Source organism: Onychomys torridus, chromosome 9 (assembly GCF_903995425.1).
Source record: "Onychomys torridus chromosome 9, mOncTor1.1, whole genome shotgun sequence".
Classification (NCBI taxonomy): domain Eukaryota; kingdom Metazoa; phylum Chordata; class Mammalia; order Rodentia; family Cricetidae; genus Onychomys; species Onychomys torridus.
Window position 1 is genome coordinate 108,780,454 of NC_050451.1, and position 21,723 is coordinate 108,802,176.

The following is a 21,723-nucleotide window of genomic DNA, read 5'->3' on the forward strand; positions in this document are numbered from 1 at the left end:
CCATGCTGATCACCAAACCAGGTCCTCTGCAAGAGCAGCATGTGTTCTTAACTACTGAGCCATCTTTCTAGATCCACATTTGTCAATTTTTTTTTATGACTGTGGAGCGTGATTTTTTGTTGACCCAGAGGACATAAGTTTTAAAAATATACAAAAATGAAGAGATGAGTAGAGAGCTCTTTGTTCACCTGTCTAGAATATACTTCATATCACAAAAGAAACTGTCACCATCAGTCCTGACCGCCTGCATCCCATTCTTGATTTCCTCACTGGTCTGCTCACAGGATTGTCTAACATTGCATTCCAACCTTTCGTTATCTCTCGTGCAGGAAACCTATGAGAATATCCCAGGCCAGTCCAAGATCACATTCCTCTTACAAGCCATCAGAAATACAACAGCTGCTGAGGAGGTAATACCTTCATATTTGAAAATAATTCTCATGAAATAAACTGCAGCGTTAGGTGATGCTCAGAGTGCTGATCAGAATTTTAATGGTTAGTTACTAAGTATTACAATTTTCTTTTTACAACTTAGAAATTTTTAAGGTAGATAAAAGTTAGTGGCTTTATGTATAATTACTTTTTTAAAAATTGGTTTATTTAGTTTTGAGATGGGGATCAGTGTACCCTAGGCTGACCTGGAAATTCACAGTCCTACCACCTCTACCTAGGTCTTGGCATCACACACAGCAAATCATTTCTGTAGCTATAAAAGTTGGTTTCTTTTATTAAACTGTCTCATTCTAAAGAAAGAAAGTTCTATTCACAAAGCATTTGGGGGAAAAATTTTAGATTTACTTAGTATACATGAATGTTGTATATGTGTGTGCACCACATATGTGCCTATGGATTGTTATGAACCAGCATGTGGGTGCTGGGGATGGAACCAGGCTCTCTTCAAGAACAGCAAGTGCCTTTAACTGCTGAGCTGTCTACAACCCCTCCCACGAATTTTAATGGTAATCACATATTTTGAAAATATATTTATAAAATATATGCATATGACCATCTCTAGAAGTGTATGTGCTGAAGAGAAGCATGAGAACAGTTTTTAGGGTCTCTGTAGACTGAGCTGGCCTTGAACTCAGCTCCTTCTTCCTTGGGGATGGGGTGGGGAGCCTTCAGTGTTGGGATTAAAGGCGTATGCCGCCACACCCAGCTGTCTATCTTATTTATTTATTTAAGAAGGACCATTTTCACCAGCCTGGGCCACAGAGTGAGTTCCAGGAAAGGCCAAAGCTACTAAAAGAAACCCTGTGGGGGGGAGCGGAGGGGGGAGACCATTTTAATGTAGATTTAAGCATGAACGAAAGAGACACCCCAGATCCTTGTCTTTAAAATATGCGTGTGCTCCTATGCGCACTTGGAGGCCAGAGGTTGATGTCAGGTCTCTTCCATAAGCATTCCAGTTTGTTTTCTGAGACAGGGTCTGTCACTGAACCTGGAACTTACTGATTTGGCTAGGCTGGCTGGTCAGCAAGCCAGTTTCTCCTGGCTCTAGTCTCCCAGCGCTTCTATACTTGGTGTCATTCAGAATGGGGTGAAGAAGCTCACAGGGTGATTGTCATAGCAACAACTAGCTGTTAGCTAGACGGTTAACCAGCTGGCTATCCAACATTGTGAATTAGACAGTGGCTGTGGACTGGCCTCCACATCTTGATTGTGGCATTGCCTCAGCTTCTCTTAAACTCAAAGACTGTTACATAGAAGCCATCATAAATAAAAAGTACTCCACAGATTTGAAATGGGAATCTAAGAATATCCATTGAGACTGATCAACACTGGGTAGTATAGGTTTTGCTCAGAGTATCAAGGCAATATGTCCCATTGAATTCTCAAGTGTTGGTTTCTTGCTTGTGCTTTCTAGATAGACTGTTGTGACTATTCAAGGGTTACATGTTTCTAAAAACTAAAGGGTGCTTTAAAATGAATGTAAAAGTAAGGCAGTGAAACCTGTCAATGGCAGAGGGTTGGAAGGAAATGTTTCCTTTGGTAAGTCATGAGGTTAATAACAGTGTTATCTATTTATAGGCTAGACAAATGGCCGCCGTTCTCCTGAGACGTCTTTTGTCCTCTGCATTCGATGAAGTCTATCCAACTCTTCCATCCGATGTCCAGACTGCCATCAAGAGTGAACTGCTAATGATTATTCAGATGGAAACACAATCTAGCATGAGGAAGAAAATTTGTGACATTGCTGCAGAATTGGCCAGGAATCTAATAGGTGTGTGTACAGTGGGGGAAGGTGTGCTTGGTGCTTGTGTTTGTTAGTTTGCGTGGTTTTTGAGACAGTCTTGATTAATCTTAATTTGTCCTAGACCTCCCTGCAGTTCAGATTGACCTGGAAGGCACAATGCCCTGTCCCTTCTGCCTGCTGGGTTACAAATGTATACTAATACGCCTGGCCCTTTTTTCTCTTCTCTCTTTTTCACCTTTTGAGTCAGGCTCTGTAGAGGCCAGCAGACCTCAAACTCACATGAGTCCTGCCTCAGCTTCCTGAGTGCTGGGGGAGCAGGTGAGAATCCCCATGCCCAGCCTTACAGGTCCTTTTTATTTTCCCCCAAACTGGAATAGTTTAGAATGTTTACAGACACCAAAGAACTGTTCATTGTTCCAAAATGATTATGATTATAGAGTTACATTTAAAGCCAAAAATTACAGATGTTTATGAAATCTAATTCTAATACTTTTAACAACTGCTATTCAAAATGCCAATGTAGACTTTTTGTTTTTATGATTTTTGCTTTGAACTTGCTAACTGCCTCCATATCCCAGGTGCTGGGATTACAGGCATGTGTTACTGTGCCAATATTTTAAGGATTTTTTTTCTTTCCTGAGTTGGAACTAGACAGTGAGGCTCTGCCTGAGAAAACTAATGTGTGTCAACTCCCTCCATGGGTCCTGGGGTTCCTGGTGTTTTCTTCAGTTTAAAAATGATAATCACGTTGATTTCAAGTTTGGCTCCGCCTAACAACATGCTTGCTTGTGTGCGTGCATTTATGACCAACTGCCTATGCAAATGAACTGCCTATACAGCCTCAGCGTAAGCAGTGCTATCTGCCACATTAGCCTGTGGGTGCAGTTTTGTGTCTTAAACCCGAGTGCTGTCTCTGCATAGAAGACTGTTGATGGAGTCTTCCGGCGCAGGAGGCATTTGCACTAGTATGTGTTTGATCCACACATCATATTTTGAAGTTTGAGTTGCACACTTCATGCCTGGACTTTGTATTGTAGATGAGGACGGCAACAACCAGTGGCCTGAAGGTTTGAAGTTCCTCTTTGACTCGGTCAGCTCACAAAACATGGGACTCCGGGAAGCCGCCCTTCACATATTTTGGTATATAACCTGTTCTAATATTCTGAAGACTGTGATGTCATTAACACCTAAAACATTTTAGCTGATTGTTTTAGCCCACAGCTTTGAGAGTTAAAACCATTTAAGTTTTATATTTGTACAGGACCAACTGTAACTTCAGGAAAACCACTTTGGTGATATTTTAAAGATGGGGATGCTATGGGAAGTGTTTTCTGGGTCTTTTGTGGTCCTGTTTTAGAATATTTTGATGAGCTTCTGTGTGTTTAGGAGCAGTGATTGGAGCTCAGCATTCTGACTATTTCCTGTTACATGTTTGCTATGTTTAAAATATACTGTTTATAACCTTGCAAGTTGTAAGTAGTAAATAGCAGTTTTTAGACACCATATCACTGCTGTAGTTGTCAAATTGACCTTATCCAGATTCAGTAAAAATATTTCATTTAGTTGTTTTTCAATGCAATGTAGAACAGCTTGAATGCCCTGCATCACCAAGACTAGAAAGAGATGGTCAGAGAGTCTGGGGACTGACTTCAGGTCTGGCTTTGCTTGTCCCATCCTATACTTTAGAGCATCTTCTGGCTGAGGCAGGATGAAAGGATAAAACACGGACCTGGAGTGGCTGTTGAGTGATCTCTGTGCAGCCTCAATTGCCATGTTGTTTACCTTTACTCGGTGCCGAGAGAAAGCCACCTTGAGCGTCTGCTAGGTGTACACTTTTTTTTATAATAAAATCTTTATTGACAGATAATTCACATAGTACACAATTTTCCTGTTTGCACAATTTGATACACTTTAGTCCAGCATTCTCATAGGCCCATGGCACCATCACCACTTCCTATTTTAGAACATTGCTGTCTTCAATTTCTTTCTTCCTTTTTTTTTTTTTGAATGCCAAATGCCATTTATTGAAGGAGGGAGGAGTGTAGTTAGAGTTTTCCTGCCTGGCCCAGTCAGGACAAATCTCTCTTACCCGCCAGTCCCACAGTCGCTCAGACCCAACCAAGAAAGCACACAGAAAATTACATTGTTTACAAACTGTATGGCTGTGGCAGGCTTCTTGTTATCTACTTTTTCTGTCTTAAATTAACCCATTTCTATTAGTTTATACTTTGCCACATGGCTTGTGGCTTACCGGTGTCTTTACATGTTGCTTCTCCTGGCGGCAGCGGCTGGTGGTGTCTCTCTAGCCTTCTACTTCCCAGAATCCTCTTCTCTCTTGTCCCGCCTATACTTCCTGCCTGGCCACTGGCCAAACAGCATTTTATTTGTACAGAGCAATCTCCACAGCAGAGGAGGTCTTAAATATAGGCTTACAGCACAGTAAGAGAACCTCGGAGGGCAGAAGTGAATCTTGCATCTAAGCCATTAACGCCCAACATGCAGGATACACAGACAAGGAACTTCCGTGAATTAGGATAGGGAGGATATCAAGGTCAAGGTCAGCAAGCAAGGCAACAGTTACCCAAAATGTGTGGGCATCAGAAGACAAATGGGAAAATTCATTTTATCTTTCCATTCTGTGAGTCCCCTATATTGCCCTATAGGTCCCCCCGCTTTTACTAAAAAATGAGCTTCTGACTTAGCTTTCGTGGGACGTCAGCAGGTCACCTTATCCGTCATGGAGACACCTGCCTAGGCCACAAAGGTGCTCTGTCTTAGGTTGGTGTCTTAGGCATTAGCTGGGTATACTCTTAAGGACTGATGAATATGGTTTAATCAGGCTTAGTCCACACTTTTCAAAGATATGGTATAGTTTTTAAAGACTTTTTTGAATCATTTTTTAGGAACTTTCCTGGAATTTTTGGGAACCAGCAACAGCACTATTTGGACGTCATCAAACGGATGTTAGTTCAGTGTATGCAAGATCAAGAACATCCTTCAGTAAGGAATTTCACTTCCACTAATGTTACCACCTACTTCAGGTCTAACCTGTGAACTGAGTTAATGAAGTAAAAGGCTATTTTTACTTTTTCTTTCTTTCTCTCTCTCCCTCTCCCTCTCTCTCTCTTTTCAGTTTTATTCCTATAGGCATGTGAGTGTTGGCATACTCACACCAACAAGAAGGGGGCAACTTTCAGGAGTGATTTTCTCCTTCAACTTTTATGTGGGTGCTGGGGATCAGGCTTGTGCTTAACCATCTTGACAACACCTCCCCCCCATTTTTGCTTTTATACCTTAAAATATAAATGCTGGAGTCACTGAGGGATCAGCTTAAGTCTGCCAAAACGTTCTCACATGTGACCTCCTACCACCTCTCTTAGATCCGGACGTTGTCTGCCAGAGCTACAGCCGCCTTTATACTTGCCAACGAGCATAATGTTGCTCTCTTCAAACACTTTGCAGACTTGCTACCTGGATTCTTACAGGTAAGAAACACCTTTGAATAGACAGTCCTATGTCATGTTGGTTTCCAAGAGATGAAATTTTCATCAGTTGTACAGTTAGTTGTTTCATTTAGTCAGTGTTTATTGCCTTTAAGTGCTGGTATTAGCAACACAGTAAGTGAGCGTGCAGATATGTGCCCATTGAGCCTATATTCACTGCCCTTGAAAGGGCTTCTGATGTGTGGGCATCAGAAGACAAATGGGAAAATTCATGTTATCTTTCCATTCTGTGAGTCCCGGATATTGAACTTAGATCGTCAGTCTTGGCTACAGTCCCCTTTACCTGCTGAGTCATTTCTCCGGCCCCTTGTTTGATTGATTGATTGATTGATTGATTTTTTTTTTTTTTTTTTTTTTTTTTTTTTTTTTTTTGATACAGGGCCTAATAGCCTAGCTTTGCCTCAAACTCAAAATCTTTCTGAGTGCTGTTAAGACTAGGGAAATTTTTTACTGATTGTTCTTTAGGGTTTTTTTATGGTTGTTTTATTTTTTTCTAGACAGGGTTTCTCTGTGTAGCTTTGGAACCTTTCCTGGAACTCACTCTGTAGACCAGGCTGGCATTGAACTCACAGAGATCCTCCTGCCTCTGCCTCCTGAGTGCTGGGATTACAGGCGTGCACCACCGCCACCCAGCTGGTTTTGTTTTTTGAGGGAAGATCCAAGGTAGCCTGCATTTGCCTCTAACTTGCTATGTAGTCAAGGATGACTTTGAAGTTCTGATCATTCTCCTGACTCATATTTAAGTCCCGGATTTTACATCAGTTTTATGAGGTGTTGAGAATGGAATACAGGGCTCCCTTCATACTAGGCAAACACCAGTTGAGCTACATCTCCAAACCTAAAAGGTTTTTTTAGTCTTTAATAGTTAAGAGATTTTCCTGTTGTAGAAGTAACATAAGCACTTCGTATTAAAATACCAAATGGCCTATGAGGTTCAGGTTCCCTTGTATAAGGAGAAACTAAGGCAGAAAGAGCAACCTTTTCCAAGAGTACCGTCCTAAGAAGTGAGAGAATTAACACGACTACAGAGTGTTGTTCACTTGGCTACAAATCACAAACTGTTAAATTTATGATTAGTTTGCATTATTAGGTCCAATGACTAGTTAATATTCTAAGGCTGCCTCCTGCCTTAGTCACAAATCAGATTGGTTTGGGTACTGTAGTGATTATCAGTCTTGTGCAACACCAAACACCTGTTTAGGTGTTACCCTAAATGAAATTGCTTGTGGCACATCTCAGTTGTGCAAGTACATTTGTTAAATGCTAGTATATGTGCCTATACTAAGTCTGAAGAAGAAATGCATGCTTTCCTACAAGCAAGTGCTTAGGCACAGCTGCCCTAGAAGACTTACCAGACACAGCGGTCTGTGGCCGGCGCACATAGCTAAGACTAGACAAACTGAAAACAGCATTGGTGAATCAAGCACCACTTTGCTGTTACTGTTGGTAAGATTACCTGATACAGGGCCTGGGCAGGGGGCTCAGTTCAGATCCCAGCACCACAATGCAGAGACAAAGTGGAACCAGGGGGCTCACTGAACAGCCATTCTAGCTTAAAGGCAAGCTTCAGGTTCTGACTTCCATAGATGTATGTCATACTCCATGCAGACACCAAAGTCCTTTACATTGAAACGTTGCTGAATTTGCATAGGACCTTGTGTGTTCTGATGGACTTGAAATCTTCTGTGTGCTGTGTGTGTATAAGAAGTTGTGTTCTGCCAGGCAGTGGTGGCGCACGCCTTTAATCCCAGCACTCGGGAGGCAGAGGCAGGTGGATCTCTATGAGTTTGAGGCCAGCCTGGTCTACCAAGCGAGGAAAGGCGCAAAGCTACATAGAGAAATCCTGTCTCGAAAAACCAAAAAAAAAGAAAAAAAAAAGAAGAAGAAGAAGAAGAAGAAGAAGAAGAAGAAGAAGAAGAAGAAGAAGAAGAAGTAGTAGTAGTAGTTGTGTTCTTTGAGAAACAGTGGTGAGAAGACTGGGCTGGTGAGGTGTGAGGTAACCCACTCGTTCATCTCAGCACTGGGAGGCAGAGGCCATAGGACCTCTGAGCTCAGACCAACTAGAGTTAAAATAGTGAGACCTGCTGAGTGAGGGTGACACACGCCTTTAATCCCAGCACTCGGGAGGCAGAGGCAGGTGGATCTCTGTGAGTTTGAGGCCAGCCTGGTCTACAGAGCTAGTCCAGGACAGCCTCCAAAGCTACAGAGAAACCTTATCTCGAAAAACCAAAAAAAAAAAAAAAATTATTTGACCTTGACTCAAAAAAAGTTTGTGCATGTTCACTGCATACACAGTTTTCCCTCTGTTGCTTCTCTCCTTCCAATTGTCAGACCTGGCAGCAGACATCTTTCCCCACGGAGATATATCTCTGGCCTGGGTACTTCAAGTGTATCATAGAAACTAGCTTTCATTGTGTGTATGAAAAAGACTAAGACATGGTGTAACAGGAATCTTAACAGGAGTCTTATTAATAAGAATAATCCTGAGGGCAGTTATTGAGGTGAATGCTGGAAGATCAGAGAAGCAGAACAAGCCACAGCTATCTCACCTTGCTAGTTCCTCAGGTGATCCTGTTTCCTCTGGCTGGAAGCTTCTGAGTCCTCCACATGAATCTCAGCTGAACTGTGCTGCTCCAAAGCCTGAATGCTAAACCAACCAAATGCTTCACTAACTTAGTTCCTGGTCCTCACGCCTTATATACCTTTCTGCTTTCTGCTATCACTCCCTGGGATTAAAGGCTGGATTTCTGGGATTAAAGGCGTGGGTCACCATGTTTCTAAAGTGGCCTTGAACTCAGAGATCCGGCTAGCTCTGCCTCCCAAGTGCTGGGATTAAAGGCGTGTACCACCACCGCCCAACTTCTGCTATGGCTTGCTCTGACCTATTTTCTAGCCACCATTTCTGGCTCTGTATCTAGTGGCTGTCTGTTCTCTGACCCCAGATAAATTTATTAGGGTGCACAATATTTTGGGGAACACAATACTTTCACAACATGGGGTAAGGAAAGGACAGCCTGGAGGGTTCTGTCTGGTTTTAAAAAAGAATTAGATGGCAACCTTCAGTTTTATTGTAGTTTGTGTTGTCACTGGTTTTACTTTTCACTTAGCTTGACGTAGATACTCATGGTTGCACTGTGGACATTTCAGTACGTGAACACAAGTAATTGGCAAACCTGTTGGTCATTATTACTTCTTTGTATTAGGAACGTTGAAAATCCTTCTTGCCAGCTCTTTTGAAATAGCAGATGCCATCAGTTGGTTGTTGTCAACCAGTTTCCCTACTATACTGTAGAGCACTGGAGGTTAAGCCTTCTGGCCAATGATAGACACTGCCCATTAGCCATGTCCCCATCCATCTCCTCCACAGCAGTCAGTCCGACAACCACTCTTCCATCCTGTACTTCTCAGAGAAGTGAGAAGGCGCTGTTTTTATTTTGTTGATTCTATTTATTGTTTTTAGACGAGGGTCCCTCTGCGTGCATGTGTGTGCTGTGTAAATAAAAGGATAGCTTAAGAGAATTGCTTCTCTCCTTCCATCATGTGGTCCATTACATAGCCCTGGCTGGCCTATAACCCTCCACATCAGTAGTTCTCAACCTTCCTAATGCAGCGGCATTTTAATACAGTTCCTCATGTTGTAGTGACCTCCAGCCATAAAATTATTTCCATTGCTATTTCATCACAATTTTGCTACTGTTATGAATCTTTTCTTTTATGGGGGGAGGGAGCTGAGGATCGAACCCGGGGCCTTGCGCTGAGCTAAATCCTCAACCCCTGTTATGAATCTTAATGTAAATATTTTGGAGATGGAAATTCGCCAGAGGTCTGCTACCCCAGGTTGAAAGCCACCACTCTACAGAGACCAGGCTGTGTTGGAACTCACAGCGATCCTCCTGCTCCTGCTTCTTGACTGTTGTGACTGTAACCTGGTTCAAGATTTATTTCACTTTCTTTATATGCACAGAGAAGACAGGAGGGGATGTCAGATTCCTTTGTGGTGGAGTCACAGTGTTTATGGCTGCTGGTATAGATGCCAGGATTCAAGCTCTAGTCCTCATGATTGAACAGCGTGTGCCTTTAATCACCAAGCCACATCTCCAGCCCTCACTATTACTGTATTCAGTTCCATTCATGTTGCTGAAATGACAGTCTCTGGTTTTGGCTGTGGTTGAGTAGGCCGCAGTAAATGTACAGTGCAGCTATCCCTTCCACATGCTGACTCTGCTGGGGGAGGGGAGGGAGGGTATTGGTATATTGCAGAGAACATCCTAAGGGGTCGTTCGTTGTGTTTTGAAGATAGGGTCTCTTGTCACTGACACTGGCCTTGAACTCCTGCCTCTATCTCCTGTGTCCTGGGATTATAGGCCATGCCTTAATCACATACTGATTTTTAGTGTGTGTGTGTGTGTGTGTGTGTGTGTGTGTGTGTGTGTGTGTACACCCAGTGATAGAGTGGCTAGACTATAATGGTAGTGCTAGTTTTTGGTTTTGTGTTTTGAGAAAACTCCATACAGGTTTTCAATGTGTCTAATTTATTCTTCTTCACAGGTACTAGCCAGTGTTTTGTTGTTGTTAAGCCATCTTTCCACAGTCAAGATGTTGTTTCATTGTGGCTTTGGTTTGCTTTTCCCATGACTTGGGCTTAAGTCTGTTTTGTGTGTGTCTAACATTCCTCAAAAGGAAGATACCCTTTAGACTCCGGGTAGGACATTTGTATTTGCCTAATTGCATTAGTCAAATATTTAGTGCTTCTTAGGAATGTTTTGGCTAATGAGGCCCAAGATACAAGGTGAGTCTTGAGCATACACCGTTTGTTTTCTGTTTTATCATTTGCAGGCTGTCAATGACTCATGCTACCAGAATGATGATTCGGTCCTAAAATCTCTTGTTGAGATTGCGGATACTGTTCCAAAGTATTTGCGCCCTCACTTAGAAGCAACTCTACAGCTAAGTCTAAAGGCAAGTTAAATCCCTCAGTAAATGTTCTGTTAGGCCCGAGTGATCGTCTGAATTACTGAATGTACACAAATTGTCTTTGTAGTTGTGTGGAGACACTAACCTCAATAATATGCAGCGCCAGCTTGCCCTCGAAGTGATTGTGACCCTGTCTGAGACTGCAGCTGCGATGTTAAGAAAGCATACCAATATTGTTGCACAGACTAGTAAGTCAGAACTCTTCCAATACTTGTGATGTGGCAAGCGTGCCAGGGTCTGTGTGGTTTTTCAGATGGGTCTGAGGAGTGTGTCTGCACGTGTTTGCATGAGCCCAGTGCTGTGGATCTGCCTTTAGGACCTCGAAGATCTCTGAAACATGGTATTAGGATTAAAATTGACATTCTTACATCATCTATAGTTCATAAAGTGAACATCAGTGAGTAGCATGGCTGTGGTCATGTGATCAGGACCACAGCTCACACACAGCCTCACATGAGACCTCACATGACTGTAATTTTGATGTGGAGATACTTTGGCTTAGGGGGCCAACCTAGCCCTTTCTTCATAAAGCAAAAGGTATTTGACCTGGAGTGAATGCACCCCAGACATCGTGTAGCTTCTGCATTGCGTAATGAACTTTTAAAACTTTAAAGGCAGGAGTAAGGAATCCCCACTATCAGTATTTCTATTGACAATTCCAACAAAGCATGACACTAACACACTGAGGATTTGTGACATGATAGTAGAAGTGACCTAAGGTCACTAACTGTGAGAACAGTAAAAATGGTTAGAAATAACGTATAAGTAGATGAGAACCAGTCAAATACCATTTTAAGACTGACACTCTCAAGTCAATCTAAACACAGCACTATTTCGGTCAAAATTCTATCTGTTCCTAAAATTCCTGTGAAAGAACACTGTCCTGAGCAGCCAGAATGGTTTAGATGAACATAATGCTGAGAATGTAGGCATTGAATTGAGTAGGTGGAAGGAGCCAGAGCATATGGCTCACATGGAAACAAATCTGACCTGGGACATAGTTCATTGGAGGTATTAGGACAACTGTTTATTTTTGTAGAAGAAAAATCCCAACCCAGAAACATTAAAAAATAATTTACAGTTGATGAAAGACCCAAATATAGATAGGTTTTATAAGTAAAGGTTTAATGAGGAAAAAATTTAAGATTTAGTTTCAAGCCAGAAATATAGACAGTGCTATATTTGCAAATACTAAAACGGAATGTTTTGATCAACCATATGTCAAAAGAAAAGGTTCAAGCTGGGTGTTGGTGGCACACGCCTTTAATCCCAGCACTCGGGAGGCAGAGGTAAGCAGTGTTCGAGGCCAGCCTCATCTACAAAGTGAATTCCAGAATAGCCAGGGCTACACAGAGAAACCCTATCTTGAAAAACAAAATAAACAAACAAAACAAAAAAGACAAGGTACAAGCTAGCAGGATATATTGCAGGCCAACCTGCGCTACCTGAGTCTCAGTATCAACAGAAGCATAAGCTAAACAAAAAATACAAAGAAGCTTTGATATCTAGAAATGGAATTCATAAGACAGGATTCTGGCTTAGCATTGCTAAGTTTCAGTAAAAATCATGAGAATGATTATGAAGTATGTCTTGCTAAGAGTTGACAGTACCAAGTGATGATGCCAAGGTGGAGAGCGAGGAGGATAGGCCTGCCTCATCAGCTTCCATAGTGTGAACAGGGAAGTTTGGAGGAGGGTTTGGTGGTTATCCTCATAGCTCCTTTAAAGAAAAGGATAAACACAGGCCTGGGGATGCACGCAGTTAGTTGTCCCTGGTATTCATGGGAGTGATTTACAGAACTCAACATACCACATTCACAGGCACTCAAGTCGACGACGGAACAGCTGGTATTGTGTGTAGACTGGTTGATATCCTGTTACGTAAGACACTACCTGGACACCCTGTATTGTTGCTTCTCCTTCCACAGTGTGTAGGTTCCAGGATAAAACTCGGCTTGTCAGGTTTACAAGCCATTCCTCACTGAGCCATCTGGATAGCCCATCATGAGTTTGCTTAAAAGCAAAGGACGTGAAACCTTGGGGTATAAAGGGCTGGTTGGAAATGTGTTCTCTTGAGGAGAAAGTCAGTCACCCTTAAACAAAACAAAATGATATTGATGAAACAAGTTCAGTCTTGAGGTGTTAATCATTCTTGACTTCAGTTCCTCAGATGTTGGCGATGATGGTGGATCTAGAAGAGGACGAGGACTGGGCTAATGCTGATGAGCTAGAAGATGACGACTTTGATAGGTAACAATGCAAACCTGGGCTGGAGGAAGGAAGCCTGTTTGGAGAAGGAGGAGGGTCAGAGTGAGGTTTGGGGCTGAGGCCAGCCCAGCTCTTCCCTCACCGCAGTGTCTCTGTGAACTGAAGTTAAAATTGGCCTCTCCGTTAGATGCATTTCTGTATTACATAGATACTTCATTTTCATGTATAATTTGTGTTAGTAAAATTTACTTTTGGGTGGGGGCTTTCAAGACAGTTTCTCTGTGTAGCTTTGCATCTTAACTGGAACTCACTCTGTATCCCAGGCTGGCCTTGAAATCAGATCCACCTGCCTCTGCCTTCTCAGTGCTGGGATAAAAGGCATGCACCACCACCGCCTGGCAAGATTTACATTTTTCAATTCCTAAAACTAGTAAATAGAAGTACAAAAGAACCCTGTATTTTATTTATTTTATTATTCTTTTTAAACCTGTATTTTTTTATTCAGAAAATACTCATGGCAACATAAGTGTTTATATTAGTTTGGGCTTTTCTTCAAGAATTAAGTTGTGTGTGTGTGTGTTTAATAAAGTTAGAGCTCACTTAGAATAGTTTCAGCAGAATTCTCAAGGAAGCACTACATTTCTCATTATAAGTAAGATTTAATTTCATAGTGATGCAAGGATGCCCAGATTTGTACACCAGATGAACACAGCTGCCCTGATTTATTTTGGCTTAGGAGGCCACCACGAATACAGATTCGTATGGCCAAGTCAATCCAAAATGGGAAGTCAAGACTGAGAGGTTTGTCCAGGGTCATATGGTCATTTTCTTGTTCTTTCTAGCTCATCGCACTGTATGACCACTTGTTCTCTAGAAAGAACTAAAATTACTTCCCTAAAGACTAGTCTTTACATAAGCTGCCAGGTTAACAAAACTGAAGCTTCACACATGTTTGACACACAGAATCTGTGCTGTGTTTTCAGGCTTCAATCTGTTAGGAAACATGGCTGGTAAGCCAAGCCAGGGCTTGGCCATGTTATTCCCTTTTTCCTAATTCAGTTTCTGCGGCATGTTGCGGCTTGTCTTCTGCCTGCCCTGTGAGCAGCACTTAGATTTGGTTGAGTTAAGAAAATGCTTTTTTTTTTTTTTTTTTTTTTTGTTTTGTTTTGTTTCTCGAGACAGGGTTTCTCTGTAGCTTTGGAGGCTGTCTTGGAACTCACTTTGTAGACCAGGCTAGCTGGAACTCACAGAGATCCGCCTGCCTCTGTCTCCCGAGTGCTGGGATTAAAGGCGTGTGCCACCACCGCCTGGCAGGAAACTACTTTTTAAAAAAGTTTGTTAAATTCTTGTTTCTCGAGACAGGGATTCTCTGTGTAGCTCTGGCTGTCTTAGAACTTTGTAGACCAGGCTGACCTCAAACTTAGAGATTTGCCTGCCTCTGTTTCCTGAGATTAAAGGTGTGTGCCACCAAACTGCTTTTTTTGGAAATGATAAGAGTTCTTACCTGTGCTTTCATGTGTGTGTTTGTGTGTGTGTCCACAACTAGCTCCCAAATCACAAACAGACTAATTTTGAATGTTTGGTCTAGTTTAGGCACGTTTCTGGCTAGCTCTTTTAACTGAAATTGACCGATTTCTCTTTATCTACTTTTTGTCTTGGGGCTTGCTTTTTGTCCTTTTCTTTCCTTCTATAGATCTTATTTTCACTGCTTCTGGAATCTTGCTTCTGGCCCCAGGCATCTCCTTCATTCTCCTCCTCTCTCCTCCCTCCTCCCTCCTCCTCCTCCTCCTCTTGTTCCTCCTTTTTGAGCCTAGATTTCTTCTATTTATTCTCTCTGCCTGCCAGCCTCACCTGTCCCTTTTCTGACTAGCTATTGGCCGTTTAGCTCTTTATTAGACCAATGAGGTGCCATAGGCAGGCAAGGTGAAACAAATGCAACAAATTTTTGCATAATTAAACAGATGCAGCACAAATAAAAATGTAACACATCATTGCCTAGTTAAAATAATATTGCACAACATGTGTATGTGTGTAAGTGGGTACGTGCTCCTTAAAACATGGGATGCCCCATTCTTAGTACTTGGGAGCTTGAGGGAGGAGCATCCCTCTGGTCCTTTAAGTGTTGTGCAGCCTAGGAACATCCTGAGACCTCATCTCATACACAGATGAGCTCACAGTGATGGTGTCCTGGTAGTTCTAATCTCCTGTTTAATCATTTACTATCTGCCACAGGTGAGCTGAATGTATGTCTAGGAAGAGAGATGAACATGGCTCTTTTCTTAGTTGTTGCTTTTATTTAATTCTTGAAAAATAGATCTAGACACCAGGACAAAAACCCTGGCAGACTGTTAATATACAGCTAGACGTGTAGGCCAGCGTAGATGCTTGCTTGGTGTGCACAACGCCTCAGCATCATCCCTAATTTAGCTCGCGGTTTTTATTTACCTGACATTACCTAAAGGCTTTTTGGCTCATAACTTTACCTACAAAGACTGAATTCTTTCAGCGCTGGTCTAAGAACATGTTTAGAAATATTCTCTCTGGGCTTTTGTTCCGCTATTCTAACTGTGTTGAACACGTTCTTTTCTTGTGTGTTTAGCAATGCAGTTGCTGGTGAGAGCGCCTTGGACCGGATGGCCTGTGGACTTGGGGGGAAGCTTGTTCTGCCAATGATCAAGGAACACATTATGCAGATGCTTCAAAACCGTAAGCTGCCGGTGCCTCAGATCGTACAGTGGTGGATGTGCCCTTCTAAAGCTGGAGCTTAACTCTGACAAATGCTTGGACTGTTTAAAGCTAATCTGCTTGTTCATAGAATGCTTAACCTAATTTATTCTACTGATAAAATTCTGTTCAGTCCAAAGCTAAAGAGTATCTTTTCAGGAACCAGGAATGGTCACAAACCTCTATAACCCCAGCACTTGGGAGCCTGTTGGGAAGGCCATATAATAAGTTCATGCCAAATTAGACTGTATGGCACAAAGTTTACCTCAGTGCTGAAGTTTTGTTTTTGGTTTTTGTTTTTTCTTTAGAATTAGTATCATGACGTAAAGGGGAGAAATGATAAATCCTCAAAAACAAAAAACAACAAAACCCAAACTTAAAGCCCCATACTCTAATCCTCTGCTTAATGATGTGATCCTCTGCCTCTCCCCAACCTCACACTTTTTTTTAAGCTGTGTGTTTACATACATACCTACTTGCACGCTAACAGCTTGCGTGTGGAGGTCTGTGGACAATTTTCAAGAATTAGTTCTCTCTACCATGTGGGTCCTAGATTGGAGTTCATGTTAGCAGGCCTGGCACCTTTGATCCAATCAGCCATCTTGCTGGTTCCACCCTACACTGTTTTATTTCTTTTTTAAAAAGTGTTTTATTTTGAGATAGGGTCTAGCTATGTAGCCCTGGTTGGCCTGGAACTCAGAGATCTGTCTACCTCTGCCTCCTGAAAGCTCAGATGAAAAGAGTGTGCTACCACACTGTCACAGAATATTTAACCTATGAGGGTTACTAGAAAAGAGTGTGCCACCATACCTGACCACACTGTCTCAGTATATTTAACCTATAAGGGTTACTAGGATGAATAAATTTAGCTTTTGAATTTTTATTGTGAAAAAAGTGAAGCCCAGAGACATGTAAAAAACTTTGCTAGCTGGATTTAGGTGCACACTCATATATTCACAGAAATAACTGCTTGTGTTTGAGTTAGGGTCTTACTGTGTATTCTTGGCAAGCCTGGATCTTGCTAATAGATAAGGTTGGCTGACCCTGAACTTTGATCATCTGCCTCTGCCTCCCTTCCAGGTGCTGGAAGTAAAGGCTGCACCATCAGGCTTTGCTAGAAATACTGTTATTGTAAAGAATAACTTCTCACAGCACAAGGAGGGTTGCGAGAGTCATTGCGTTTATGTGGGTAGTGTTAAATTTGTGAGGTGTGTTCTCATGGTCTTCAGTATGTCTGTCTGGTCCAGAGGTTTCACACATCATCATCTCTGGAATGTTGTATTTTGTTCTTCAAAGGGAGAGCGAAAGGCTATTACGAAAATAGTTTTGACCTATCTAGTAAAACCCCTTGAGAAAGGACTTCGGAGTTCTTGGGCACTGAACCGTCCTTACCATTGCTTTACTGTAACTTAGGCGTTCATCTGCATCCCAGATTACTGTCGTAGGACAGACGGGAATATTCAGTAGTGGGTCAGGGATGGGTCTCAGCTAGAGAAGCACTAGCATATGTAGAACCCTACAAGTATCCATGGGGAGGCCGTGCCACACTTAGTGATCTAGAGAGATAATTATGTCGTGTATGGCTTTGTTGTACACATTTCTAAATAGTTTTTCTTTAAAAAAGTACACTTAAAACTTAGTTGTCAGGGTGATTATGTATTGGAGTGAATATGTGCCTCACACACATGTAGGCACAGAGGACAACTTGGCGGAACAACTTCTTCCACCATGTGTGCTCAAGGGACTAGACTTAGGTCATTGACCAGTGAACATGGCGGTCTGTGGCATGGAAGTCCCAGGATTTGTTGCTTGTGGTGAATCTTACAGGAAAATTGCTTTGTGTTGTTTTGCATTTTTGTTTATTTGATCTCTGAGATGGAACCCAGAGCCTTTGTATGGTAGGTAAGCACTCTACCACTGAGCAAATTATAGCCCCAACGCAGGAAAAGTCTTGCTTTTTTGGAAGAGAGAGGCATATGCAGTACTAGTGTGAAAGTCGAGGCAGTGAAGCAGGTGTGAAGACCCGCCTGTCGTCTCAGCATTAGCCGGAGTGAAGTGGGTGATGGCAAGCTGGATCCAGGCTGACATAGGCTAGACACCAGCAAGGCTGTGTCTGTCTGACATAGGAAAGAAAACAGCCCAGTTATAAGTGTATGTGACATTTGTTCTAATGAGGCCCATCCCTGCTTAGTCTCTGAGGCCAAACAAGACTGGGCTCCAGGCTGGAGAGGTGGCTCAGCAGTTAAGAACACTGACTGCTCTTCCAGAAGCCTGTGGTTCAGTTCCCAGCACCCACATGGCAGCTCACAACTGTCTGTAACTCCAAGACCCTACACTCTCACATAGACATACATGCAGGCAAAACACTAATGTACATAAAATAAGAATAAATAAATTATTTAAAAAAAAAAAAAAGACGGGGCTCCTTCAGGATAGTGTGGCCATAGGAAAGATTTTAATATTCTTTTCCACTTAAGAATCATTTTCCCACATGTGTCTACCAGAATCAGTGTAAGAATGGGCATCTAATTATTGCTCTTTTGTTTGTGTTTAATTCTTTTTCACAGCTGACTGGAAATACCGGCATGCGGGATTAATGGCTTTATCTGCCATTGGTGAAGGATGCCACCAGCAGATGGAAGGAATTCTAAATGAGATTGTAAATTTTGTCTTGCTTTTCCTCCAGGATCCTGTAAGTACCAATAGATATTTTACAATCATTGTCTTAGTTTCATATGGAGTCTGTTGCCATTACTAACACAAGGGAACATGTTCCAGCACCCAAGAGTCCGGTATGCAGCCTGCAACGCTGTGGGTCAGATGGCTACAGATTTTGCACCTGGTTTTCAAAAGAAATTTCATGAGAAGGTATGTAACAAGTCCTCCACTACCCTGTAAAGAGGGTGTACATCTCAAAACACTTGCTTTCGGGGTTGGGGATTTAGCTCAGTGGTAAAGCCCCTGGGTTTGGTCCTCAGCTCTGGAGAAAAAACAAAACAAAACAAAACAAAACAAAAAAAAAAACTTGCTTTCATTCTCTAGGTGATTGCAGCATTGCTTCAAACCATGGAAGACCAAGGCAACCAGAGGGTGCAGGCCCACGCAGCAGCTGCTCTCATTAACTTCACCGAAGACTGTCCCAAGTCACTGCTCATTCCGTACTTGGATAACCTGGTGAAGCACCTGCATTCCATTATGGTCCTCAAACTTCAGGAGGTAAGTCTCAATATTGTCAGAGCCTCTGCATAGGAGATGAGATTGCCTAGATGGGTAAGGCCTGAGATGGAGGCACTTCCAACAAGACCATGGGGCAGAAAGTTAGTTAGGAGGAAGACACTCAGGCTTGATTAGAGGCATTGACAAGTGTTAGTCAGTGTGTGGATTATGGTGGGGGTAAGGGGAGAAAATGTTGACTAACCAGAGTGCCAGAAATGGCGAACATTTGGAAAACAATGCCTTTTTTTCTTTATTTTTGATTTTTGTTTGCTTTTGAGTCAGTGAGCCCTTAAGTCCAGGATGGCCTTAAGTTCGTGTCTGTGGCAAGCAATAACTTTGAGTTTCTAATCTTCCTGCGCCCCTCCCAATTTCTGGGATTATAGGAGTTTGCCACCACAGTGGCCAGTTATGGAGATAGCTACAGTTTCTGCTGCAGGGTGCAACATGGAAACAGCTGAGAGGTGTGCACAGCATGCTGATCACACTGTTGACTGTGAGAGGCACGCAGGAAGACTGGAAATGGTTTACTGTTGTGAAGATGAGGTGTATGCTAAAGAGCCGGGCATGGGGCACAGGCTTGTAATGACAGCACTTTGGAGACTGAAACAAGAAAATCACAAGTTCAAGGCCAACCTTGACCCTGTCCCAAAGAAAGGAATGCTGAGCACAGGAAACGTGGGACTCACTGTCTCACTGCCACACAAATTCATACAGCTCACAGGTGACAAACCCATCATAGACGGCAGTGTGCCTAGCACAGGCGACAGGTTAGAGAGCAAGGATGAAAAGGAATGAAGGCCTCAGAGCCTTTGCAAAAGGAGACTATAACAACGGCCTAAGCGTGCAGTCAGAGCAGACACATAGGAAGGTGGAAATACTTCTACTTTCTGAAGAAAGATGAAGACATATTGAAGGTGAACACGCTGTTGCTAAAACCGTAATAAATAGATCCAACATAGCTTTGCAAGTGAGTTTGGACAGAGAACTTGAATGTGAAGAGGATCCACCTTGTCAGTCCCCAGAGGGCCCCATGTGTGGAGTGGAAAGACTCGGCTGGGGAGTTGGTTAAGACTACTGGGAAGAGGATAGAGTTGAGAGGTGTTGGGGTCGCCTAGGAGAAAGGCTGTTGCCATTGACAAGGGAAATGAAGGAGCCCTAGAGCACTGACCTGATCTCAGTAAAGAATGCTGTAGAAGATAGCCAACAGACAGGGTGAACTCTACTGGTTAGGTCTCTGGTGCAAGCAAAGGGTCTTTATTTTTCTTCAAGAAAGAGAAACATGGAAGAGGAAAGCCGAGTTCCCCAGAGGAATCATCCCAGGAGGGTTGGATCAGAAAAATAAAGGAATGGGTCTGGCAAGGTGGCTCACAGCTCTAGGAAGGAGGATGGGGAGTGGAAAGTCAGCCTTGGCTACACAGTGGGTGTAGCCTAAGCTGCTGTCTCCAAGTAGGAGTGGTGTATTAAGTCACAAAAGGGACTTCTCAGTGACACAATAAGACAGCATAAAATAGAATATTTATTTAAATCAATGAGCAAAAGGTAAGTTTTTGTGTCTGAGGTAGAGCAGAACTGTCTCCTTCTGACTTCTGAGGGAAGAGGGGTTGAGAGATTCATTAGTTACTGAGATGATCTCCTTCATGTCTTCCTTCTAGCTGATTCAGAAAGGCACCAAGTTAGTTTTGGAACAAGTTGTGACATCCATTGCATCAGTTGCAGATACTGCAGAAGAAAAATTTGTCCCCTACTATGACTTATTTATGCCGTCCCTGAAGCACATTGTTGAGAATGCTGTCCAGAAGGAGCTGAGGCTTCTGAGGGGGAAGACTATCGAGTGCATCAGCCTCATTGGTCTGGCGGTTGGCAAAGAAAAAGTAGGTTGTGCATGCTGTTGGATGTGCTTCCTGTAGCTGGCTGTGGGAGCCTTGAGGTCACTGGAGGGAGTTTTCTGGCTGCCACATGGTCCTCTGAGTGCTGACTCTTGTTTCTTTGTCTTCCTTTCGCACACTCTGTGTCATAGGAGTACATGATTGCCTATGTTTTCACTGTTAGTATGTTAGGGGTTCCTGTTGTTTTCAACAAGCCCTGGCTTCCTGGAACTCCATAGACCAGGCTGACTTCAAACGCAGCCTCCACCTGCCTCTGCCTCCCAAGTGGCAGGATGAAAGGTGTTTACCACCCCTTCCCAGCAGCTCAATATTAAGGATTCTTGATCGCTTTTTCCCTTCCACCCTGCAGCCTGTATCATGAAAGTTATCTGTAGTTCATACCTGTATATTTATTTCACTTAAATGCGTGCTTAGAAACAAGCTGGTTGCTTGGTAATCCAGAAGGAGCTATCATAAAGTGAGGCTTTGTGCATTAGACGTTTCCAAAAACAGGAAGACTCATTGGCTGCTGTGCTTCTCCTCAGCCAGTCCCTGTGTGAGCTGACTTCAGACTCATCATCCTGCCTTAGTGCTGGGATTATAGGCATGTCCCACCATACCAGCTTCTCTTTCTCTTTCTCATTCTGACCCTCCTCACTAGCAGCTTGAATCTTTGTCTTACCATCTCAAAGCCCATGGCATTACTTACCTTGTGGGTTATTTTCTCAGGGACTCAGCCAACCAGTGTTTATGTCTCATAGTCTGCATATCTGGCTTTAAACCAGCTTTGAAATGCTGCCTGATTGATTACAGTGGAGACTACCCAAACTGTAGCCAATAGAAGTCATACAAAATCTTAGTACAGCAACTTCCATTAAAGCAATCTAAATTTTCTCCCTAGATTTGAACTAATTTTACTTACTGAAATAACATTACCTATAAACTAAGTTTTAATGCTGTTAGAAATGTCTTTTTTACCTTCAATTAAAGTATGTTTTCTTAGAAAGAGCATTACGCTAGGCATACAATACAGATAA

At 42.6% G+C, this 21,723-nt stretch overlaps 1 protein-coding gene across 1 annotated transcript in view; it reads left to right on the top strand.

Annotated features, from left to right (window-relative positions):
- The window catches only part of Ipo5 (importin 5), a 39,419-nt gene that overhangs the window by 5,471 nt on the left and 12,225 nt on the right, over positions 1–21,723 (top strand). The window contains exons 2-14 of the mRNA XM_036199456.1: positions 330–410; positions 2,032–2,224; positions 3,235–3,337; positions 5,101–5,197; positions 5,578–5,682; positions 10,537–10,659; positions 10,742–10,862; positions 12,836–12,923; positions 15,481–15,587; positions 18,173–18,297; positions 18,384–18,473; positions 18,648–18,821; positions 20,474–20,692. Of these exons, the coding sequence (XP_036055349.1) occupies positions 330–410; positions 2,032–2,224; positions 3,235–3,337; positions 5,101–5,197; positions 5,578–5,682; positions 10,537–10,659; positions 10,742–10,862; positions 12,836–12,923; positions 15,481–15,587; positions 18,173–18,297; positions 18,384–18,473; positions 18,648–18,821; positions 20,474–20,692 (1,626 nt within the window). The remainder of the gene's footprint in view (positions 1–329; positions 411–2,031; positions 2,225–3,234; positions 3,338–5,100; positions 5,198–5,577; positions 5,683–10,536; positions 10,660–10,741; positions 10,863–12,835; positions 12,924–15,480; positions 15,588–18,172; positions 18,298–18,383; positions 18,474–18,647; positions 18,822–20,473; positions 20,693–21,723) is intronic.